The 24,626-nt window shown below is 49.7% G+C and overlaps 1 protein-coding gene across 6 annotated transcripts in view; it reads left to right on the forward strand.

Annotated features, from left to right (window-relative positions):
* Positions 1–24,142: 24,142 nt before the first annotated feature.
* LOC144935147 (protein sidekick-2-like) overlaps positions 24,143–24,626 on the forward strand; it is a 477,776-nt gene continuing 477,292 nt past the window's right edge. For all 6 annotated transcript variants that reach the window (XM_078861598.1, XM_078861616.1, XM_078861625.1 and 3 more), the window contains exon 1: positions 24,143–24,520. In XM_078861598.1, coding sequence (XP_078717724.1) covers positions 24,442–24,520 — 79 coding nt within the window. In that variant the 5' untranslated portion in view covers positions 24,143–24,441. The remainder of the gene's footprint in view (positions 24,521–24,626) is intronic.

The raw sequence follows: 24,626 nt of genomic DNA on the forward strand, positions 1-24,626 counted from the left end.
GCGGTGCGATAGTGCAGTGGTTTGTGCACCGTACTGTGGATCTGACAACCTGAGTTCGATTTTCGGCCACGACTGAAGTGGTGTTAGTGGCGATGGAGGTAGAGATTGTTGATGATGATGGTGGTTGTGGTGTTGTGGTGTTGTGATGTGATGGTGGTGGTGGTGTACGTGGTGTTGGTGATCGTTTCGACTTCTGCGGTCTTGATAGTTATGGTGGTAGGAGTTTTTGTTGGCGGTTTTGTTGGTGATTTATGTGGTGGTGGTGGTAGTGTTGGTATTGTTGGTGGTTTTTGTGATTATAGTGGTGATGCTGGGAGAGGTCGTTGGCTGCGTTGCGGTCTCGACATTGCCTTTAGGGACCCAGGGAATCTATCACAAGCCAATGCCTTTGTCGTGACCCATGCCAGCGTTTCCAACCAAATGCCATCCATTCTCAGTGCCACACGTGCATGTGTGAGTGTGTCAGTGCATACGTTTGTGTGTGTGTGTGAGAGAGCGTGTGTAGTGGAGGATTGGTAGTGTAGTGGTTAGTCCACTTTTCTACAAAGCTGGCTACCCGAGTTCGATTTTTGCTCATGGCCAACACCATTGACAATTATCTGAACCGGTCTTGGGCCTGCCCTAGGTTGACCTAGCCTCAAATGAGTACCTGATATGGTGCGTAAACATCGCTATTGGAAAGACAAACGCGGCCAGGTGTGGTGCTGGCCACTCGCCCCCTCGTGTGCCGTGCAAGCTTTTAAAGGCGCTCGCTAACAGCACTTTCCCAAAAAGAATGTTATGGTTATCGAATATCATTTTATATCTATAGAGCACCTTCACTCAAGGCGCTTGTCATAGCTTACAAAACAGTGACAGAATGGAATAATTTAGTTGATATGGGGCATGCTACAATGATTGAGGAATGAGTGACAGCGATAGAGGGGTACTTTGAGATCAAGGAATGGGGGGGGGGGAGATGGAAAGGAGTGGAGGGGCAAGGGGACGGAAGAGGAAGAGAATGGGCTTTGGAGAAGAGGCGAGGCATTGAGAGAGAAATGGAAGGAGATTAAGGGGGACGGCTCAATGTACAGGGGCAGTGTTGTTTCTCTGGGCAGTCCTGAGTCTGTGGAGAGTGTTGGGTCTATGGGCAGTTTTAAGTCAATGGGCAGTGGTGGATCTTTGGCCAGTGTTGGGTCTATGGGTAGTGTTGAGTGTATGGGCATTGCTAAGCCTATAGCCAGTGTTGAGTCTATGGGCGGTGTTGAGTCTATGGGCAGTGTTGGGTTTACGGGCAGTTTTAAGTCAATGGTCAGTGCTGATTAATGTACAAGGGACGTTGACTCCAGTGGAGGAGTGCAAGGAGTGAGAAGGAACACGGGATTGGGCACAGGGAGGAGGGACAGAGAAAAAAAGAAGATCGGGAATGAAGAGGACGAGAGGATGGGACATGGAATGAGATGACAGAGAGTCAAGATAAGGTGGGGCTAGGCCACGAAGAGGTCTATATCTTGAGTATATATTACCAGAATAATTGTATTGACTGTAATGCGATTTCTTCCGGTACAACAATCTACTTAATTATGTTGTTCAAATAAGAATATGATAAGCATTTAACATCCCGAGGAATAATAACATTACGTAGATGTTATGTTTAAAAAAAAATGTGCAAATCACTTCTCTAAAAGGAAATCGAATCTTAAAGAGAGGGACATTGCTGGGAACATCTGGTAATTCACCAGCGTTAGTTCAAGCAACCTTGACTGCTGATGAGACACTTAATGTCGAAAGCGATCCAGAGTTCAGCTTGTACCGAATCAATTCTGCTGAAATCATGGCTCTCCAAAAGAGGCCGTGGGACTGATGGAATGTGTAAAATATAATTTAACATTAACGTGGACCGAGAGATTGGTGAACTAAATGTATTGTCTGCTTATCTTTTTTAAAATATTCTACGCAATAATTCAAATTATGACGTCTTCAAAACGTAATTGGTCGAATATCCCAGATTCAGTGAGCCTTCATTGAATATCTAGTGTACTAACCACTGCGCCACCGCTCCACGGCGTATATTGAATCACTCTCCAAATCAGAACGTTACGTGCAAATCGTATGCGCATATACAACAGAGGCCGCTATAAAAGGTCATGGGACTTGCCCGATTTGACCTCCGCCTTGACCGGCCGACCGAGAAGGCGAGCGGCATAACTAAGCGAGTATACACGGGAGAGAGAGAAAGACAGGGGGAGATATAGGCCGGGGTGGAGGTGAGGGAGATGGGAGGGAAAGGGGCGGGGGGGGCGAGGATGGGAGGTAGAGACAGAGAAAGACAGGGGGCTGATGGAGGGGTAGGAGAGAGAGGGGGACAGGGGGGAAGTGAGGCAGACAAGGATATGGACAGAGCGAAAGACAGGGCCATGGGGAGAGAGGGGAGAGATGGGAGTTATAGAAATGGGGGGAGGGAAGGACAGAGGAAGGGGGAGAGAAGAGATAGCAGAGGGAGATGAAGCGAGAGAGTGAGTGAGAGGGGGCGAGAGAGGGCGAGGCAGAGGAGAGGGAGAGACAGGGGGAGAGAGGAGGGAGATGGAGAGAGAGAGAGAGAGATACTGGCTGTGAGCCGCCACTCGCTGAATGACAAACGTGACCTCAAAAAAGTGCCCGCTCCACCCGAAAGCGTCAATCTGCAGACTCACGGCGGAGCCTCCCAGCGGGAGTTGGGTGCGAACCCAGATGGATGAAGCTCCCTGTCCACTATCCACTCCTCTATCCTCCCCGTTCATCCCCCCTCCCTCCCACTCTCTCCCATCTCCCTCCATCTCCCGCACCTCTCTCCCTCTCACAGCATGATCTTCTCTCCGTCTCTCTCTGGATCTGTGCATCTCTACATCCCTCTCGCCTCTCTCCCCAGTCACAGCCTTTCATTAATCCCCGTCCACGTTTTCATATTTCGCTCACTCTCACTACACCTCCCTTCACATCTCCAAATATTCCCGTTTTTAATTTCCTTTCAGCGTCTTCAACCTCCTTCCCTCTCTCTCCACCTCCATCCAAATCTCAATATGTAACTCCCTCCCCTTCTCCTTCCCTTTGCATCCCCATCATCTCTAACAATCTCCCACTCACTCGCTCTCCCTATGCAGCTTTGACCACATCCCGCCATCTCATCCTTCCTCTCCTTTCCCCTTCCTGCCCTCTCGTCTCTGCTCTCAACCCCCCCGCCACCCATACTCTAGTTGGTGTGTCTGTGGCCTTCATAGGTGCACGCTAACACTACTTGCCCCGTCAGCATGTGTGTGTTACATGTAGGATCGTTGTCTTTGTTTGCGAGTGCGTGGGCGTGTGTGCACGAGTGAATGCATCGGTGGCGTATAGCGTTATCACACGTTGCTACGAGTCCGGCGACCCGAGTTCGATTCCCGTTCACGGCCAACATCGGTGATGAATATTGTATCCGGTTCTGCGCCCCCCGTAGGTCGACCGCATTAAAAGCATCAGCATTGAGGAGGTGGGAGACAAAGGCGGCCTGGTGTGGTGCCAACCATCCACCCGTGTCTGCCATGCAGACGTTAACATGTACATGCTGACAGCACTTACCCAAAGAGTCTGCTAAAGGCTTATACAGCTTCTTTCTACTGGAATAATCTACGTCGAAAATGTTTGACCTACTTGTTCGCAAGAAGAGCAAAATGTTCGTTTATCGAGCGGAGACCGATTGATACATATGCGTCCCGTGGCGGCAGGGAGCGTACAGTGGCCCGCAGCTGTGTTGTGAATCAGCTGTGTTGTGAATCAGCTGTGTTGTGAATCAGCTGTGTTGTGAATCAGCTGTGTTGTGAATCAGCTGTGTTGTGAATCAGCTGTGTTGTGAATCAGCTGTGTTGTGAATCAGCTGTTTGTTAATCAGCTGTGTTGTGAATCAGCTGTGTTGTGAATCAGCTGATTGTTAATCAGCTGTGTTGTGAATCAGCTGTTTGTTAATCAGCTGTTTGTTAATCAGCTGTTTGTTAATCAGCTGTTTGTTAATCAGCTGTTTGTTAATCAGCTGTTTGTTAATCAGCTGTTTGTTAATCAGCTGTTTGTTAATCTGCTGTTTGTTAATCTGCTGTTTGTTAATCTGCTGTGTGTTAATCTGCTGTTTGTTAATCTGCTGTTTGTTAATCTGCTGTGTTGTGCTGAGTGCCAGCGTGTTAGGCCGTGCAGAGGAAGGGGGTCTCGTGATGGCACTGTCATAGGTGGGTGCCGGGAGCGGTTCTACGAACCGGGCGAATTTGATTGATTTCCACGGCCAACACCAGTGACGATTATCGTAGCGGTCCTGGGCCTCCCCATACGTCGACTCAACCTCAAATGAGTGCCTCGTACGATGTGTGAATATCGTCACTAGGGAGACAAAGGCGGCCGGGCGTGGTGATGGCCACGCACCTCGTATAATATAACGGCCGTCATAGGTGATTGCTAAGATTTCAAGTTCAAGTTTTAAGTTCATTTATTAGGTATAGCCCTGTGAGCCATTCGGCTCTTGAATCGGGTGCAACCGCAACAAACAAAAAACAAAAACATGAACAAGAAAACATCTTAAAGTGAATATGTGACTAAGTGCAAACAGAAAATCCAAGAAACGACAGCAAAATAGTGCAGAAAAAACACCGTACTTGCCCCAAAAGTCTGTGAAGGCTATACGGGGGATCTTTGTGTGTGTGTCGACACAGTAGGAGGCACAGTAGGGGGCATAGCTAGTGTATCTGCCAGCCATCGCAGTCAAGCCATCGCACCTGGCTCTGTCACGTGGCATCCTGTCAGGCAGCCTTCGACACTTCACGTGGCCTCAGAGTGCACCTGGTCTGGCGTTGTGACGTGAGTGGCAAACGGCGATTGTTGTTGGGTGACCGTGCAGATGTGTGTATGAGTGCATGGATACGACAGTGTGTGTGTGTGCAGATGAGAGTGTGTGCGAGTGGATATGAGACGCGGCTCAACCTCGGTTTTTGTTAGACATTAATTAAGCGCTCTGTTTGAATTTGGAGGGAAAGAAGCGATGATGTGGGAGGGGGCGTGCATTGCAGTGGACGCGTGCTGGCTCGGCGAGTGGCAGACAGCCCGGACGATTTTACAATCTCATATGCATGTAATGGATATACCCGGGACGATGCAATGCGTATTGTGCGTAAACCAATTATGTGTTTGTGTGTCCAGAACAAGGCTTGTCGGCCAACAGATTGTCTTTACAAGCCCTCCTCTCTCCTTGGCTCGCTCGCTCTCTCTCTCTCTCGCTCTCTCGTGGTGCAGCGCACACGTACGTATACAAAGACCAAAAAAAACCACAAACCACCCAGAGATCCCTCAACGCCACGCCCGGCCGCCTTTGTCTCCCTCGTGGCAATGTTTACACACTGCACCCGCTAATCATATGAGGCTGAGTCCATCGAGGGAGAGGCATCGGACCGGTTCAGATATTCGTCACTGGTGTTGGCCGTGAGTGGGAATCGAACTCAGGTCAACAGATTGTTACCAAAGTGCACTAACCTCTGCACTACTGCTCCTCACTGACTGACAGATACACACGGACACAATGACACCCGCACATGCGGCAATATATATATACATTTAAACAACAGAAGTAATTTCAACGGTTGCTTAACATGTTACTCATTTCAGGAAGCAGTCATTCCAAATATGCTTCTGACCAATTCCCCGAGAATGTGCCTAACGCGGAAAGCTCTCGGGAAAATAAAACAAAAACTCAGAAGATTTGAGCCTGGATAGTGGTTGGATGAGCGACCTTTAATGCACGACAATGGGACTTTGCGTGACCCTTGTACCCGGGTGCCGATCAAAATTCAAATTTGTGATCATACCTCCTGGTTTTTTTATTCTTAGGTTTTTTCGGTAAAGTCACGTAGGTAAAACATCAAAATTAATAAAAAAATAAAATACAAATCACGACGTTTCGGAGGCAACACAACGTCGTGATTTTATTTTATTTTTTATTTTATTTTTTATTAATTTTGATGTTTTACCTACGTGACTTTACCGAAAAAACCTAAGAATATGAATCCTTGCAGTCACGAAAGCTTCAGATCTAGAATTCCTGGTTTTTTTTTTCATTTGAAACTTCGTGCGTTCCCATGCGTGTATTGAGCGGTGACTCTCTCGTGGACGCGTGGTTGGGTTGCCCTCGAATTAGAGCATCAGCAGGCCGGTGTGTACGCAGCTCTTCCCTAAGCGCGACAATTAAAGGCGATCGTGGCCATGCAAGCCAAAACGATGGACCACACAGTAAACATCATCACACGTAGGGTCATTATATTTTTTTCACCACTGACATTAAAATATATTAGTTTGTTTATTTTAAGTTGACATTTTATATTTTAGCGCTACTAATATTTATTCGTCTTCTCCCTTTTTAGATGACATTTAAAAATGAAATGAAATTATTTGGAATTGAGACGAAACATAGTTGATTCATGTTCACAGATGACACCTTCAATCTAAAAAATAGTCCTAGATTAACTTTAAAATATAATTAATATGCATGTATTCATGTTAATGGAAGTCAGTTTGAACATGCGTTAAAGTAAATGAAATAACACTATGTGGCGATGTATTAAAATAAATATGACAACCATTTATGTCCTCACTTTTGGGCCACCCTGTAGAGAAACACACAGAGACACATTTGGCGTGTGAGTGAAATCCACTCGGCGCAGAACGGCAGAGGGGAGTTTGCCCCCCCCCACCCACTTACACCGCCCCCCTCCTCCCCCCTCCTCCCCCCCGTGGTCTGCAAAAGTCCCTGCCGACTGCAGTCCGCTCGGCCGTGACAATCGGTGCTTTTAAGAGCGGACTAAAACACATCGCTTTTCTCTTCTGTTTTGTTTTCATTTAAGTTCATTTTTTTTTCTCTCTCTCTCTCTGTGCCATCCGCGCTTCCGTCTCAGCATTTTTTTTTTTGCTGAGTGCGTTAAAAATATTGGATTGGTTGAGAGACATACAGAGAGATAGAGAGAGATTAAAGACAAGCCAGAGTGCGATTGTGACCATGCAACACAAACAATATGGACAATTTAGTAAAGCCACCGAGATACATAGAGCCACGCAGAGACTCATAGAGATGCATAGAGACCCATAGAGACGCATTAAGACGCATAGAGATAAATTAAATACAAACTGCAGAACGGTCCTGGCCATGCAACTCAAACTATGAACAATATATTCAACCCGCGGAGATACACAGGGGTACGTAGAGACTCATAGCGATGCATAGATAATCATTGACACACATAGAGATAGAGTAAAAACAAGCTACAGAGGCGCGATTAAGACGATACAACCCAGATTATGGCCAACAATGAAACCACTGTGCCCTGCGCTCCTTCGACGGATGGAGGAGGAACAACACAACGACTCTCACTCTCTCTCTCCCGAAGCCCTCTCTCGTCGTGGCCAACAGAAGACCTCGACATTGGCATTGAGCTCCCGAACACAATCGCTGCCATCACACGCAGGGGAAAAGCTTTGGGATTCTACGATTTCCCAGTTCCGCGCCAGTACACGCCCTCCCCCCCACGTGTACTGGCGCTGATGAAGCAAAAATCAAAGTGTTCAAAAACACACACACACACACACGTGCCGGGCAGATGGAGAGGAGGCTTTGTGACGCAACTGTGTTAGTTCATCCCCGAGTCGCATCCACCCCACGCTCACGCTGGACTCATGCCCGAGTGTGCGATGATCGAGGCGGCGACATCCATGATTTGTTCGCCAAAGGGTGCAAGGGCGGGAGGTGCGACCATTGCGATTGAGGCTGAAGGGGAGAGATTAGCGGCGTCGTCATTGGGACGCAACTCGTCAGGGGCGCACGGTGGAGACAGAAGCAGGGGTCTCACGTGCATTCAGCAGGCGTGATCAAGCTACCGCTTCGATGACGGCATCCTCCACCGGCCCTCTCCATCTCTTCGCGGTGCTGCGATGTTAATGATGCACCCCCCCCCCCCTTGTCTACCTCCCTTGGCCCGCCACTCCGTCGATAGTCGCAGACAACCAACGCCATGGGGGAGGACGGGGTGGGGGGGTAGAATTCCCACACCTTAGCGACAGCAGAGGAGAATGAGCTACCCTCCCACACACATTTGGAAGGTTGTTTGATTTTTGTTTGTGATGACTCAACGATGTCACTTGTTTTTTTCTTCCAATTGTATCCGGATTTTGGGGCTATCGACGTCGCGTCGTGAGCCAAAACATCGATTCGGGTCTCTCGCGAAGCAGTGCAGCCATCTGCGTCAGAGATTTAGCCCACAGAAGCGTGCATCACAGAGCCACCTCTAAGCTCCTTTCAAGTTATATTCTTAGGTTTTTTCGGTGCTGTGACGGTTCCACCTGAAGACGGAAGCTTGTGTTGCCTCCGAAACGTCGTGATTTTTATGTTATTTTTATTTTAGTTTTATTAATTTTTTATTTTTTACCTACGTGACTTTACCGAAAAAACCTAAGAATATGAATCCTTGCAGTCACGAAAGCTTCAAATCTAGAACTCCTTTCAAGTGGTCGCCGGTCTGCACAATGGGTAGCATCGCCTTCCCACCCTACGCTGCGTAGACGTGCGTTTTGTTGCATTGCTGACGTTTTAAGTTGGACTGCTGCGAGTGAGATGGCAGAAAAGATGCGTGACAAGAGATCGCGGTCGAGATCTCGACACGGTGTGTAGAGGAGGCAAAGAGATGTAGTGAGATGAGACACGAGATGGGAATATGAGACTTATGTCATGAGATGGTGGAAGAGATGTACAGTAGACGAGAGACGGAGATGCGGTAATTAAAGTAATTGCCCGCAAATTACTGAATTTTGGATTATACACTGCAATCATCGCCCCAGGTCACTCTTGCAAATGAGACTATTCTGGTATCTTGAGCTCTCACCGCGTTAGGCAAAATAATCTTGACCAACCTAAAACGATAAGTGTTGATGAGGCTGAAGTGATGTGGACATTGGCTACAGATGCAGTGAGATAGACTTTTGACTTTTTAAACAACTGTTATTGCCGCCAGCAGCAAAAGCACTGGAGGTGATTTCAATATGAAATACACAAAGTCACCAGCAAACAAAAGAAAGCAAACGTTACAAATCCACGCGCTGTGGCGCTGAAAGCACCGCGCACAATACAAATAAAAAGTCACGTGGTTGTGGTGTCATCGCGCACGCCACGGTGACGATCGAGCGAAGGAGGAGGTTGATGAGAAGAGATGTATAGTAGAGACATGAGGAGGAGGAAGGGGTGGTGGGTTGCTGTGAGAGGGAGACGAGAGAGCCACGCTGACACCCGGAGGAGGAGGAGGGTGAGGACGCGGAATGGAACCGGGGTGCTGCGAGCTGAGCTGGCACGCGTTGAACGCAATTACGGAGCGCGGAGCGGAGCGCCTCGGCTCAGACAGCCGACCTTGGGCCACGTGACAGATGACCCGTCTTGGTGGCTGCCAGTTTTCGCAATGGGGTTTTTTTTTTCAAATTGTCCAATCGCCCTTCACTTCACGCATACATATTAATTTTCTTTTCCTCGGGTTTTTTTTTGTTCTTCTTTCAGAAAATTTCCGCTCGGAACTTAGAGCCCCGGTGTTGTTCAGGGAATTTCGTTTTATCCCATGGATTGTCTGGTATCACATCAGAGCCCTTTCATCTTTGGGTATTTGTTTGTAATAGGTTTTTTTTTTAAGAAGGGGTGGGGAGGTGGGTTAGTGTGGTGTCCTTTTTATATGTTGATGAATAATTGTTGACTGATTACAGTGCTGTGACAGTAGGACTGTGACTGTAGTGGTGTAACTGACTGTAGGGTTTGACTGATTGTAGAATTGTGACTGATTGTAGGAATGTGACTGACTGTATGGCTGTGACTGATTGTAGGAATGTGACTGACTTAGGGATGTCACTCATTGTAGGGCTGTGACTATGGGACTCTGGCTAACTTCAGGGCTGTGACTGACTGTTGGGGCTGTTGTTCCCAACACTATAATTGAATGTGCGAAGTAAGAATATGACGCAAATACTCACTCTGCGTGTGCTCCAGTTCAAGTGGTTTTCTGTTTAAACGAGGCACTGGTGCTCATCTGTTTACAGCCCTGAGACAGTGATGAAAATTCCACATTCCTATGGCGGGGGTGAGACCCTCCACCCCCCGCCCATTTGGCAACCACCATTGATTTCCCCACTAAGCGCTACTCGTTTTTATTACGTTGGATGGACGCTGAGCCGAGCCAACCCACCGAAACGAAGGTTTGGAGTGGCAACCTTCCAATTTGGGAGCTGCCTCGCTCTGCCGCTGAGCCAACTATGCTGCTTGGCATGAGCATCGTGTATGCACTGCGGGGTGCGATGGAGCAGTGTTGAGCACATTGTGCTCCGAAACTGGCAACGGGAGTTTGATTACCGGCCCTGGCGAACATCACTGGTGAATGTCTGAACCTGCTTTGTGGGCTGTTCGAATTTTGGCTCGAATTTATTCATCACGCAGTCTTTCAAAATCTCCACGAGAGAAACAACGGTGGCTAGGCGTGGTGCTCGCAAACCACCCCCTGAGTATGTTTGTTAGTCTTATTTCACACAGCACATAGCCAACCGTGTTAATCAAAGGTGTCATGTACCCAGGCAGGTGTTTTGCAGAAAGACTCCACTTTTTTTGTGGCAAGCTATGGAGTGAACAGCAATTAAAAAGGCATCAGCATACATGGTATGATTGATCAATATGGAACCAGCCTCATTATCTCACCCGGTCATTGATCAGTCTCCCATTGTATTTACACCGGGCGAAAATGTCTCCTGTACAGCCGATCTGGTTGAAATTTTTGTTTAAATAGTGTTGGGGAAAGAAGACACCCCTGTCGCACCCCAAGGTGAACGGGAAATGTTTTTGACTCTGGGCCAGGCAGCTTTACCCGGTCGTGCCCTCCGCCGAGAAGGTCCTTAACGATCGCGAGAAGAGGGTCAGTGACCCCTAAAGCACAAAGAACAACCCCAAGCCTTGGTCTCTTGATTGTATCGTAGACCTTGACCAGGTCAATAAAGCAGAGATGTAGGTCCTGTTGAAATTCTGCACACCTCTGCTGTAACAGACTAACGTAGAATATGGCATCTGTGCAGCACCGTACTGGTCTGAAAGCACAGTAGGGCACTGCAAGCCTCTCATCAGCGTGCTTGGCAAGACATTACTGCGTTATCCTTGCCAAGACCCTTCCCGGCACACTTAGAAAGGAGATGCCTTGGTAAGTTGTTACAATTAGTGCAGTCACCCAACTTAAGAAGGGGAACAACTTTGGCATCCTTTCAATTCTATATAAACATTTCAGTGGTCCAAGTAGTTTTACTAATGCCACGTGGGGCAGCCTGCACACAATATGGACTACCTTCCCAGCAATTACTTTGAGGAGGTCACTCCTGCCCGATACCGTATCTGGTCTCAGGTTCTCCGAATCTTCTCGACAAAGGGGCTCATCAGCCAGCCACTCACAGGAGGTGGCTACTTCCCGCAACCTTTGAGGCTCAACAAGCTTCGCAGGAATAAGGCCACCAATACCTAATACATTTATTTGAGCTGAAGAGTTCCCTTCTCTCCGAAGAGTTCACAGAAACGCACAACGAATTTGAAGATGTGTTCTCGGATTCACAGATCACATCAATATCCTTCATCTTAACAATGGTACTATGGGTTAAGCTGTAAGTTATATATATATATATCTATTCATAAATCATGGAAATAGATAGTGATGTGTGGATCGTGGGGCATCAAAGCAGTGCTCATCTCCTCGACAACCAACAACCACACTGGCAGTGCCGAACGACTCTAGCGAGGGATGTCGTTGATTGCGAGAATGGGCACCACTGCCTCGCGTCTCAGCAAGCTGGAACAACCTCCTCCATCAGCCGAGGGGGGGGCGGGGCGGTATCTAGGATTGTCAACACGACTCGGCAACCCAGTGCAGACACTGCAGCTTCGTGGGGCAACAGTCCTGAAGCTCACACACATTTCCCCTCGGCATCATCAGGCGAGGGCGAAGATGCCAACTCCAGCCCGCAAGCGATGTTCAAATTCTCACTGGCAACTTTCAGCGGCTAGCTAATGGCCAGGCTATCGTATATTTGGACGCGGTCCTCGGTGAATGCCCGTCACGACAGTCGAAGAATGCCAGGTCCATCTTACAGGTGTCAAGCGGTAGGTCCTAGTGTCAAGGATATGGGCTTATATTTGAGATTATGTCACTACATAGTCTGTCAGTTGTTGTTTTGATTGCGAACAGGCATGCGCCCAAGATGTGGTGCTGTGGATGGAATAATAAATGAGAGAAGTGAGCGTCCGATCGAGTTGGTGGCCTGTAAATACGTGAAAATTATTAACGAATCAAGGAAATGAACACGGAGAAGCCCGAACAGAGACATTTATGAACAAGATTGACTAAATTACAATGGACAATCCCCAGATCGTCAGGAGACGTTGCTGTTTGCAACAAATCAAATGCAGGAAACCAACGCAGACTGCGCGATTACAAGTTGCACTTATAAAAATTGCTCAGTCGATACTAAAATAATCTGAGCGCGTTTGTATGATACCTTCAGGAATGCTGCCTGTTGCTGGCTCCTTGATGTGTCGGGCCTGCGATCCAGTGCTTAGCAATTGTATTTATAAAACATGTATACAAATAAGAAAAATAAAGACCCCCCCCCCCCCCCGTAAAACCTACACTGACTGTTGGGGCAAGTGTTGTTCGCGAGCACCTGTGTAGCCCGAGTGATGTTTACACACCTCACCAGGTACTCATTGAGGTGCACTGAGGGAAGACGAAGGACCGGTTGGGATAATCGTCACTGGCGTTAGCCGTGAGATACACAAAGACAAAGATCCCCCGTCTCGACTTAACAGACTGTTGGGGCAAGTGCTGTTAGCGAGTACCTATGACGGCCGGCACGGCACACGAGGGGGTGGGTGGCCAACACCACGCCCGGCCGCCGTTGTCTCTCTAGTGACGATGCTCACACAGGTAGTCATTTGAGGCTGAGTCTACCTAGGGGAGGCCCAGGATCGATTCAAATAATCGTCCCTGGTGTGGGCCGTGAGCGGGAATCGTACTCGGGTCGCCAGGTTCGTAGCGCAGCGCCCTAACCGCTACACAACCACTCCCACACGAACACACAGACACATGCAGACACAAAGACAAAGACGCGCAAACAGCAGTAATGGGGGTGACAAAGACGGCCGGCGTGGGAGTTGCCTGTCCACCCCACCCCTTCCCTGCATAGGGGCGTCGTGCCGGCCTGCATTGGTGCTCGCTCTCAAGCAACTTTGCCCACAGCAGGCAATCAGGCGGCAGGGAGTTGGGGAGGGGGCCACCGTTGTCCATGTCGTATTTTCTTGTGCAATTGAAATTTAAATCGCGGTGCGCGTGATGATAGGGGAGGGGGGTGGGACGGCGAGGGAGGGGGGGGAGGCTGGGGGGGGGGATCAGTGCTTGTAGATGGGAGACGCTGATCCAATCGTTCTCGCTCAGCTTTCCCCGCAGTTGCCACTTGCTTGCGACTGTCTCGCGTCTGCCATCAGGGCCAGGGAAAACATGACGCGCGCCGAGAACAACATCTCGTGGCGAACATCGCGCCCTTTGGATCGTGTTATTTGTTGTTACTCCGCATTGCGAGTGAGATGTGTTGTCAGTGTGTGTATGTATCGGTGTGTGTGTGTGTGTGTTTTGTGTGTGTGTGGTATATGTGTGTTTTTGTATGTGGTGCGTTCTCAACCCGACGTCCCGAGTTCGATTCCCGCTGACGGACAACACGATTGCCGATTGTTTAAACCGGTCGCGGGCATCTCCTAGGTCGACTCAGCTTCAAATCAGTACCTTGTGCGACGTGTAAACATCGCCACTTGGGAGACAAAGGCGGCCGGGCGTGGTACTGGCTCCCTCGCGTGCTGTGCCGGCCTTCTTAATAGGTGCTCGCCAACAGTACTTGCCTTAAACGTCTACGAAGGCTCTGTAGACGATGTTTGTCTAGTTGTGCGTGGGGTTTTATTTTTTCAGACAAACAAATTAGACACCATCTGTATTCATATTCTTAGGTTTTTTCGGTAAAGTCACGTAGGTAAAAAAATACAATTAATAAAAGTAAAATAAAAATACAATATAAATCACGACGTTTCGGAGGCAACACAAGCTTCCGTCTTCAGGTGGAACCGTCACAGCACGATAGCTACGTGACTTTACCAAAAAAAACACTAAGAATATGAATCCTTGCAGTCACGAAAGCTTCAAATCTAGAACCATCTGTATCGTTCCACACCGCTATGCCTCAACGTAAAAAAACATGTACAATTCACGTTCCCGAAGACGTTACACCCAGATGCGGATAGAGAATGCGCTGGCTGTCCAGACCCGAGCTGGACGCGATGTCGACGCGAGGACGCGACGGAGTCTCCCCGCCCACACCTCCCACTCGGTCGACACTGAGACGACGAGAGGCAATCATTGACCCTGCCCGCCGCTCATTATACCGACACAATTACGAGCGCCGCGGAGAGGGGGCTCCTTTGTTATCTTAAATGACATCTTAATGGGCTCCGTGAGCCACCTGTAAGCACTGTTTTTTTTTTAAACGGGCTCTTGGACAGACACAAAAAAAAACACAACACTTGCGTGTGCAGCGGTAAATACAAGGTGGGGTAGGGGGGGTAATCAACCCATTTCGCTGACCTCTTCTAGACCGCCCTTCTATTGGGTGGCCCAAAACCAAATTTTGCTTTTCAATTGAATGGAGCCGCGAAGGCCGACGAATGCATGCCGAGAGTCGTGGTGCTGCAGGCCCTGAGATTAATGCGTGTCTATGTGGGGTAGCCGTAGGGATGCTGTATTCAAGTAGGAGCCGGGAGAGATTGCACAATGCAAGACGAGGGGGGGGGGGGGTGTAGATAGAAGAGATGGTGAATCCGAAGAGAGCTTTGATAGGAGACATTGGGGATGTAAGTGGGTAGAAGCAGAAACTGTGTTCGGAACGGACCTGCAAGAAGATGTATTTTAGAAGATATGAGAAATATGGACTATGAGATATGTATATTGAGAAGGACGTTATGTAATACATAGGGGAACACATTCTCAAGAGATAAGAAAGATGATACACGGGGCTAATTCCCGAGTTTTACTGACCTGCGTACCCAGACTGCATTGCGGGTATGCGAGTGTACAACGTCAAGAGAGATCGATAGGACAGTGAAATACACTCAGTGGTGCTCGAAGAGATATATACGGAAGCGATGGGATATGTGAGACACATATCGAAGAGATGTGTGCAAAGGGGAGATACAGTATACATCTCACATACGCTCACTTAATTAGTACAATTTGAATGTCTCGGCAGGAACTTCTATTTGGTAAGTTTGGGTTGAATGAGTCCGCAAGGTGGTGAGGGGTGAGTCTGGTGCCCTCTCCGCAGTCGGGGTGTAACGTCGCATCGATCCGGTGATCATTATCGTTACGTAAACGCCGATTTGGTATTCGAAGCATGAAAATGGCATGCTGACTCTCCGCTATTGTGGGAGGGAGCGAACGGCACTGCAAGGACGAGGCGCAAGGAACGCGAGACAATGCAAATGTAGTGGAATATAAGCCTGAATTAGCGACAATTGCCGAAATCGTCGGCAAGGGGTGGTGGGGGGGAATGGGAGCGGGTGAACTTTAACCCCCCCCCACCTCCCGCTTAACGAGCTGATAGACGGAGAGGGGCAGACGCAGACGCCTGCAGATTACCCAGGTAATGACGCATCGATTCATTGATCAACGCCGATCATTATAGTCAGCGCACACGCACGCGGCCTCTTGTGTGAAATACAATGAAAAATGGAAACTCGTCGCATTCGTCAATAAAACTGAACGTGGCCTTGAAATGAAACGTAAATAATAGGTGACGTTTCGGGCAACGTCCCGTTATCATAGCACAATAAATGACGTGTTGCGAATCTTTCCACTTGTGTAACGGGGTCATGTGACGCCCCTGCATGAACTACAGCCCGCTATATTCACAACAATTGTTGTATGTATATATACACACGAAAAAAATGACGATTGCTTTATTATTCATACAAAAAAATCCCCAATCGAATCGCGAACCTGAATCTCTCCAGAGTCCATTAATTGAGTCCCGAGGTGGTACCAAGCACCAGAGCGCGCGAGTGAAAAGGCCAAAGCGATGGGATTCATAAAGCATGGTTTTACAGCGTGGCTGTGTTGTCGTCGACATAAATCAGGTGGATGTTGCATTATTTTTGTTCTACTTCCCTGAGTGTATTTCCCAGTAGAGTGTAAAGGACGTCCCGTTTAACAAGAGAGCAGAAGCCCTCCGCGATGTCGAGAAAGAGGAGAAAGAGGAGAAAGAGGAGGTGGGTTGGTGGGTGTGTTTCAGTTCGCACACAATTGCTGAGCACAGCAACGATAGCAAAACAATAAACGTCGAGCGAACCAGCAACAAAGAGCACGCTCTAAGTTGTGGTAGGTAGACCAATTTAGAGCGTTGTTTTGAATTGATCAAGGTTAGTAGTTACTATTCTTATTTGCATTATCGTGATAAGAGTTTGGTGAGAAGGAGAGATGATGGGAGGAGCGAATTCCAAAGGGGGGGGGGGGGCAGTGCGAGTGAAGAAGTGGAAAGAGAAGCTTCGCGCCGTGCAGTTGTGGTACGTGAGTGGGTGAGTGATTGTGTGAGTGAGCGGGTAAGCTAATGGGTGGTTGAATTCGTGAGTAGCTGATTGAGTCGGTGGGCCAGTCAGTGGGTAGGCGAGTGTATGGGTGAGTGAGTCGGTAGGCGAGTGAGTGGGTGAGTGATTGTGTGAGTGAGCGGGTAAGCTAATGGGTGGTTGAATTCGTGAGTAGCTGATTGAGTCGGTGGGCCAGTCAGTGGGTAGGCGAGTGTATGGGTGAGTGAGTCGGTAGGCGAGTGAGTGGGTGAGTGATTGTGTGAGTGAGCGGGTAAGCTAATGGGTGGTTGAATTCGTGAGTAGCTGATTGAGTCGGTGGGCCAGTCAGTGGGTAGGCGAGTGTATGGGTGAGTGAGTCGGTAGGCGAGTGAGTGGGTGAGTGATTGTGTGAGTGAGCGGGTAAGCTAATGGGTGGTTGAATCCGTGATTCAACCACCCAACAGACGCATGGTAATCTACTTGCATTTTTTAACAACGCTTGACTCTGCTGATGAGACCCAGAATGTCGAAACCGGTCTAGAATTTCTGCTGGGTGGTGATTTTGGTCAGTAAAGCCGAGAACCTTAAGTGGACTAAAACAGATAATTGTATTATTATTTGTGTGTGGGGAGGCAGAAGCGAGTTCTCCTAATATTTTATTTCACCAATTCCCTGCTAGGGATCCAGAAGCAATATCTATATGAGCCGAGGGGAAGACATGACGTTGATCGCAAAAATGTATATACAAAAGTATAATACTCAACTCATTCATCAATGCCACTGTGGCCTTAAAAGGGAAAAAAATGCCGACGTTTGAAATAATGGCCCTTTTTATAGCACACAAATGTGCTATTCTCGAAACGTCGACTATTATGTTTTTTAATTATATTTTAAGGCCACACACCGTTGTTTTTGTGTTGTTGGAGAGCTGCGGTGGCTAGATGTTAACTACCTCGCCTGGTATACAGAAGGTCGTGAGTTCGATCCCGACACTGACGCTTGCTGCATATTTGGAGTTTGCGTGTTCTCTCTCCCCATTGTTGCGCGGATTTTTTTCTCCGGATCCTCCGGATTTTCCCTCCACATTGGGAAACACGCGATTAAACTATTTGGCTGCTCCTATAACATTATACACGATAAGCCACTCGGTTGAGTTATAATTTGTGGCCAGGTCACTTCGGAAAACAAGATATAAATTGCTCAGTGGGCCTTACCTGGTAAAATGAAACATCGTTTATTTTGTATTACCAAATCATGTGTTTGATTGTTATGATGGCAATCCATCGTGATTTGTGTTGCTTATTGATGTATGCGTTTATTTGTCCAGGCAAGTCTCGCCGAGTCGAAAGACTCCTTTGCGTAGAGAGTCCCGCTACGTTCGGATGTTTTGGCCATGTCATGGCCTGCAATGAGTGTTTTACTTTTCGTGTTGGGAAGAGGCCGGAGAGTCACCGAGAAAATCCCACGACGCGTAACGATAATATAATGTTCAAAGCTCCGCACAGATAGATTTTAAAAAATGCATTGCTACGATGCCATCTTATGGCTACCGTTGCTGCCATTATACAAACGAATGCGTGGGGTTATTTGAGGTCCGGGGCTGTGTCGGGGTGGTTTTACATTCGTCTGCGCGGACATTGCTCTCGACGGGTCACCGCTTCGATCTACCCACGCGGCAATGGAAACAATGAAACGAGTATCCGGCTTCTGAACACCCAGCGGACATACACGAGTAGCGTGCGGTGGAGACAGAGCGTGGCTGTTTCCAGGTCTTCTCCCAATACTTGTGGCCAGCGTGGTGGTAGACTGGGCCAAATGTTTCCTGTAGAGTGAGAGAGACCTCCAGAGTTCCCTGCAAGCGGGGGTCCTTCCACCAACAGTGGCCTGAGCAAGCAATTGCAGTGGCTGCACCTGTTTTACCATTTAATGCGGCTCTATTTTTTTTTTTTTTGGCATTGCATCGGGCACGTCACTCGTCACCTAAGCAGGTGTCAAGGCAAGCTCCACTTTGGACAGCAGGCTAAGCCATATAGAGCTATAGGGAGCTTCCTGCAGACAGACACACACACAGAGATATATATATGCGTAATGTAGGTTGCCCGTAATTGCGTGTGTAAATATATCCATCGCGTCGGGAGCAGAGAGCGAGGCGCGCTATTTCAAGCGCCCTTGACTTAACTCCGCGCTCTTTAAACCCGCAGCAAACGCTCATTTGATGTGAGTGGCGGCTATTTTAAAGAAACGAGGTCATAAGAGAATATATATTTATATAGGACGAAGATCCTAGCATGCTCTTTTAGAGACTGTTGGGACAAGTGCTGTCAGCGAGCGCCTACTAAGAGGCAGGTTGTGACCAGCACCACTGCTGGCCGCCTTGTCTGGCTAAATACACACCAGAGCGCACGAACACCCAAGGACAAAGCGACTCCCCGTTCATGGCCTTTCAAACATAATGTTTGGGGGCAAGTGCTGTGAGCGAGCACCTATAGAAGGCCGGGACGGAGCACCTGTGACGGGGGTGGGTGACCGATGGCACCATCACGTCCGAGTCATTTTTCTCTAAACAGTACGCATTTGAGGCTGAGTCAACCTCGCGGGGGAAGAGGGGGGGGGGGGTGGCGATGGGGAGGCCCAGGATGGGTTATTGTACACGAGCGACAAGGCCAACCCACGCAGGTTAATTCGTTCTCGCCGAATTCTCGCGCCGTGGTTACTCTCCCGCAATTAAAGCAAGAGTCTCAATTTGGCGAGTGCACAATCACCCCCACCCCCAACAGTGCCCAGCAGCGTGGGTCTGCTGGAGATAAATATACATCGGCGAGGCGTGTGGTAGAACACGCTTGGAATTAAAACGCCGGGGGGGGGGGGGGTGGACACTTTGATTATAGAAACATCCTCGCGTTAAAGAAGACACCGGGAGTTCAGTCATACTGGTAAGGGAAGTCAGCGGTGCTTGGGCAGGACATGGTGCGAGAAGGAATGCAGGCCGAGGGTAGAGAATGCTGACAGAGCGGCAGCCAAGGAATGGAACGCATCCGGCCGAGGTGACGGGGCGAAGTGCGGGCGTCAAGTGTGACGACCGCTGCAAAGTGTGATCTTGTGTTTCGATTATAGTGTGCTGATCTTGAAAGGTGCATTGCAAAATGTTGATATTCCTACCGATACTCCTGATGTTACGGAGTGACTCATGCAGCCAGCTATGGCTGCAAAGTTTGGTAGTACATGTTATGTATATCTTTTATTGTTAAATTTCAATCACAGTTCCTATGATCACTGTTACATTGTTTTAATAGCTTTATTTTGGTGATTTCGAAAACGTTTTGGTTTAGCCATGTTTGTTTGTTGTAGTAACAGAGTTAGACTGATAACTTTTATCGAAATTGTCTTATGGTTGCTATTGTTTGACTTGCATCCCACTGGGATTTTTGCACACAGGATTGATATACGGTGCTTCTTCTGGAAGACTTTGCTGTTTTTTTCCTGGATGTTTCTGTTGCGCGTAGTCACTTTAAGATGTTTCTTGTTCATGTTTTTGTTTGTTGCGGTTGCACCCGATTCAAGAGCCGAATGGCTCACAGGGCTATACCTAATACATGAAACTGAAAACTGAAACATTGCAGAACGGGGAGAGACGGCGACGGCTTGGGGAGGTCTCCATCCAGCAGTGGATCGATCCTGGCTGTTGCTGCTGTTGTCCATGTTCAATCGAGGTGTGCCGAGAGGTGACCAAGGGGAGCATTCTGCCGACGCAACACCGCTCTACACACACCTCTCCGTACATTCGTGCGAACGCGTGACATCCAGACGTGCATTGTATTATTATTATTTTATTATTATGCGATCGGAGCAGAAATGAAAGGAATTCGGAATAAGGCTAACAGTCGGGTCGACGCGAATAATTATTTCGTGTCTCGTGACTCCAAATTGCTTGACCTCTCCTCGCTCGTTTTTTTCTCTGTGTTGCATGCGCGTGCGCGCGCGTGCGGCCCGTGCAATGTCCGCATTTAGGAACGTCCACGTGGGAGTCGAACTCCTGTGGCCCGGTCCGTGGCGCAGTGCTGCGCTAACCGTTACAAAGACAAAGACGCCCCCCCCCGGATAGCCATAACGGACTGTTGGGGCAAGTGCTGTTAGCGAGCACCTGTGAAGGCCGCCACGGAACACGAGGTGGTGGGTGGCCAACACCACACTAACCGCTACACTACCGCTCCCCACACTAACCGCTAGACTACCGCACGCACGCGCACACCTGGGCGATGCCCGCTCACGGCCAACACCGGTGACCCGGTTACTGGACCGATACTGGGCCTGCCCTAGTTCTACTCAGCCACAAATGAGCACGTGGTCCGATGTGTAACCGCACGTCGCTGGGGAGACAAAGGTGGCCGGCCGTGATTCTGGCCACTCTGCACTTCGTGTGCTGCACTGGCCTTCACAGATGCCCGCTACCAACACTTGTCCCAACAGCCTGTGAAGGCTACACGGAGGGTGGGGAGGGGAGTGATGGTGCAGTGGTTGGCGACCGGCGCTGCTAGGAACCTGGCGGCCACCATTCGATTGCCAACCATGGCTGAAACATCAATGACGAGTGACATGCGAAAGGGTGCTTGAGCATCCACTTAGGTCGACGCAGCTTTCGGGGCCGTCCATAAATGACGTCACGCACCTAAGGGGGGGGGGTCAGACATTTGTGACGGTGTGTGACGAGGGGGGGGGGGGTTGAGAAATGTGACGTCACATGAAAATGCGCAACTTGAAATAAATATAGACAACACGTTCTACTTCATTAAAGAGACGTTTTAATACATGTTTTCTCCTACAACATCAGAGTGCAGCGCCACATTAAATACGCACTACAATGACAATAGTTTAAAGAGATAAGAAGCATGTTTTTTTTGGGGGGGAGCATAGCTTTGTGACGTCATATTTGAGGGGGGGTCTGACTTTTTGTGACGCCGTGTGACGACGGGGGGGGGGGTAAAAAATCGTCCAAAATCGCGTGACGTCATTTATGGACGGCCCCTTAAATGAGTGTCTGGGCAAACCAAGCGGGCGTTTGTTGCCACACCTGCCTGCATGCGTGCCGTCGCGACCTACATAGAAGCTCTCGCTAACATCACTGGCCCTCAACAGTGCAGTGTCGTCTACACGGGTGATCGTTTCCTTTGTATGCAACCCTTTGCATGAAGGCAGCTTAAAATACGTGCATGGTGGGGGTGTGTAAAACTTAAAGATTGCTGGAGACGAAGGCAATCACCCCGCAGTGTTTTGTCGGCCACAACACCCCGTCTCTGCATGCGGCTTTCCCACCTCAATCGGTGCTCGATACACACTGCCACGGCACCCAATGAGTCTGTTAAAGGCTACACAAGGAGCGGTGGGGAAAGCGGTGAGCGCTGTGGGCTTGCGTGCCCTCGCCGCGCGCGTCTCGCGCATTTACTGACGCACGCGAAACTCTTTTCAATTACATCCGCTCTCGGCAGGCGGCGACCTCGCACGAGGCAGCAGAATGATCATCAGCAGCAGCAGCACCCCCCACAAGCAGCCGTCGCAGCCAGCTTGCCAATACCCCCACCGGGGGGAGGCACCGCCGCCAGCCAGCAAGACGTACGGCCAATGGGATGTGAGCAGAGGCGGGGCCAACGACATTCCAACGTTTGAAAAAAGAAATCACGGCCGGTCTTCTCCGGGGCGTGGTTGAGCTGAAGAGTTCGGCCAATCGCGGCGTCCTCCGCGTGGGTTGTTGCACGTCGCGGGTGGGGGGGGGGTGAGGTGTGGGTGGGGGATGGAGGTGGTGGGTGGGGGGCGTGGGTCGGGGTGGGTGGCGCCTTGCGAACAATTTTCGCGGATTTTCTCGGAAGGGCTTTTGGTGGTGGGGGGGGCGCATCGTCGGTGGGTGTGCTCTGTGAGTTGTGGTGGGGTGGTGAGAGAGAGAGAGCGAGAGAGAGGAAGAGAGAGAGAGAGCGAGTCTGAGTGTATGTGGCGAGCAGTGTGCGAGGAGAGAGGAGGGGCGCTCCACGCGAGTCGCTCGTTTCCCGGAGAGATCTCCCAATTAAAAGGATGTCTTCTCGCGCGCGTCCGACCTCTCCCGTCGCTGGCTGAGCAGATCAGGCGCAGTTTTAGTGTAGAATAGTCATCAACGTCATCATCGGCAGGAGCATCGGCATCCCAGTTTCTCTCCTCTCTTACTCAGCTTCCCTGGCCAGCCATACACTCAATCATCGCGAAGCATTTGTCATTGCCTCGAGCTTCTCGATAAACAGCGAGTGTAGAAAGCCGTGGGATTACGGGTAAGGCAGCGTGCTGGAGTTTTGTGGCGAGCACGTAGAGTGGTTAACACTGCGCGCTTTCATATACAAGACGAAATTGCGAACATCGTAAAAGACACGGGACATCTCATACATATTTGCGAGAGAAAAACAAAAACTTCATTCGCTCTTGGATTGTCGTTAAAAAAAATTACAATCACGGGAGCCCGAGAGAGAAAGCAAGGAGAGAGTGAGAGGGACACGAGAAAGGAGAAGGGACAGTAGGAAGAAAATACGGGACTGCATTTGCTTTGACGCGAGGGGCTGTGATGAATACTCCAAGACTCTGGCTGCGCGCACGTGGCAAGGATGATGTGACGGAGAGCTGCGGGAAGACTCGACTCCCCTCGTTCGCGTTCACCCGGCTCGCACCGGGAGCTATCGTCATCGCGGGCACCTTTTAAGCACTCCAAGAAATTCAATTGCATCTGATTCTCTCTTGACTTTTTACCCGATTCGATACGTGTGTCATTTGTTGCCGACCTTGTTGTTGTTGCGTCCTTGGCAATTCCGACAAAAAAAGCTTTTAGGGGGATTTTAAAGAAGAACCAAGCGGAAAAAAAGAAACGAGACGCAAGGAGGCGTTGTGATGAGTTGGAGACATCAATCAGTCTTCTCTCGGCTGGACATAACGATTTTGTGAGACGTCTCATCGATTATTATTTTTTTTTATATTAAAGGCAACGCGCTGCGGTGGGGGCGAATGGGAGAAGGATAAAGAAGAGCAAAAGAAAGAGGTGGTGAATAGCGAAGGAGTCCCCGCGTGGCTCCAAACAGACACCAGAGACGCAAGCTCCGACCGGCGCTTGAGTCCCGTTGCAACTCACTCGCTCCGTTCGCTCTGCTGCTCGATTCTCTCTCTCTCCGTCCCCGCTCTCCCTGCCTCTCGCCTCCTCCTCTCGCCGCCCTCGGGATCTCCCCTCTCTCTTCACTTGGCATCCAGCGAGAGCCCGGCACGGCGCAGAGCTAAGCGGCACACGCAGCGAAACGGAGACGCACCAATGTCAGCGTGCGCGCTTGTGTCTCTCTCTCTGCGTGAGTGCGAGTAAATATATCTATATACGAGCTATTGGCAAGGCTGTGCGTGCACGCAAAGGGGCAAGCGAGGCAGCTTGCCGGGTGAGGTAGGGGAGGCGTGCGTGGCGGTGGTGGTGGGGGGGGAGGGGAGTATAGACTTCGCAAGCAGCGCTGGATTTTTTTGAGTTTGCGACCGAGAGAGCTGGGGGCATCGGAGACGCCGAGGAGGTAAAGGACTGAGCCGCGCCAAGGACTGGAAGATCTGAATCAGAGGGATTGAGCCGACCGGAAGGTGATTCATTTGATCCGGTAGGCAGCTGGAGAAGTATAGTCGCTTGTAGCTGCAGGATTTGAGCCGGCGAAGGGAGGTGAAGGATTGAGCCGGTGGGAGAGCAGGCGTGGGAAGGCGGCCGGCTCTGCGTTCGCCCGACGGGAAGAGCCATCATGCGTCGTCTTGGGGGAAATGCCGGCGCCCTTCTGCACCTCCTCCTCGCGGCGCTGCTGGGAGCCGCGGAGGCTGACGGTGAGTGCGCGGCGTCCGAGCGCGTGAGTGTTGTGACACCACCAGCATCACCCCAGAAACAGCGGTGGTCGCTGAGATTCTTGTGAGATCTCTCCACCACTGGGCG

This window comes from Lampetra fluviatilis, chromosome 1, assembly GCF_964198595.1.
Source record: "Lampetra fluviatilis chromosome 1, kcLamFluv1.1, whole genome shotgun sequence".
Lineage (NCBI taxonomy): Eukaryota > Metazoa > Chordata > Hyperoartia > Petromyzontiformes > Petromyzontidae > Lampetra > Lampetra fluviatilis.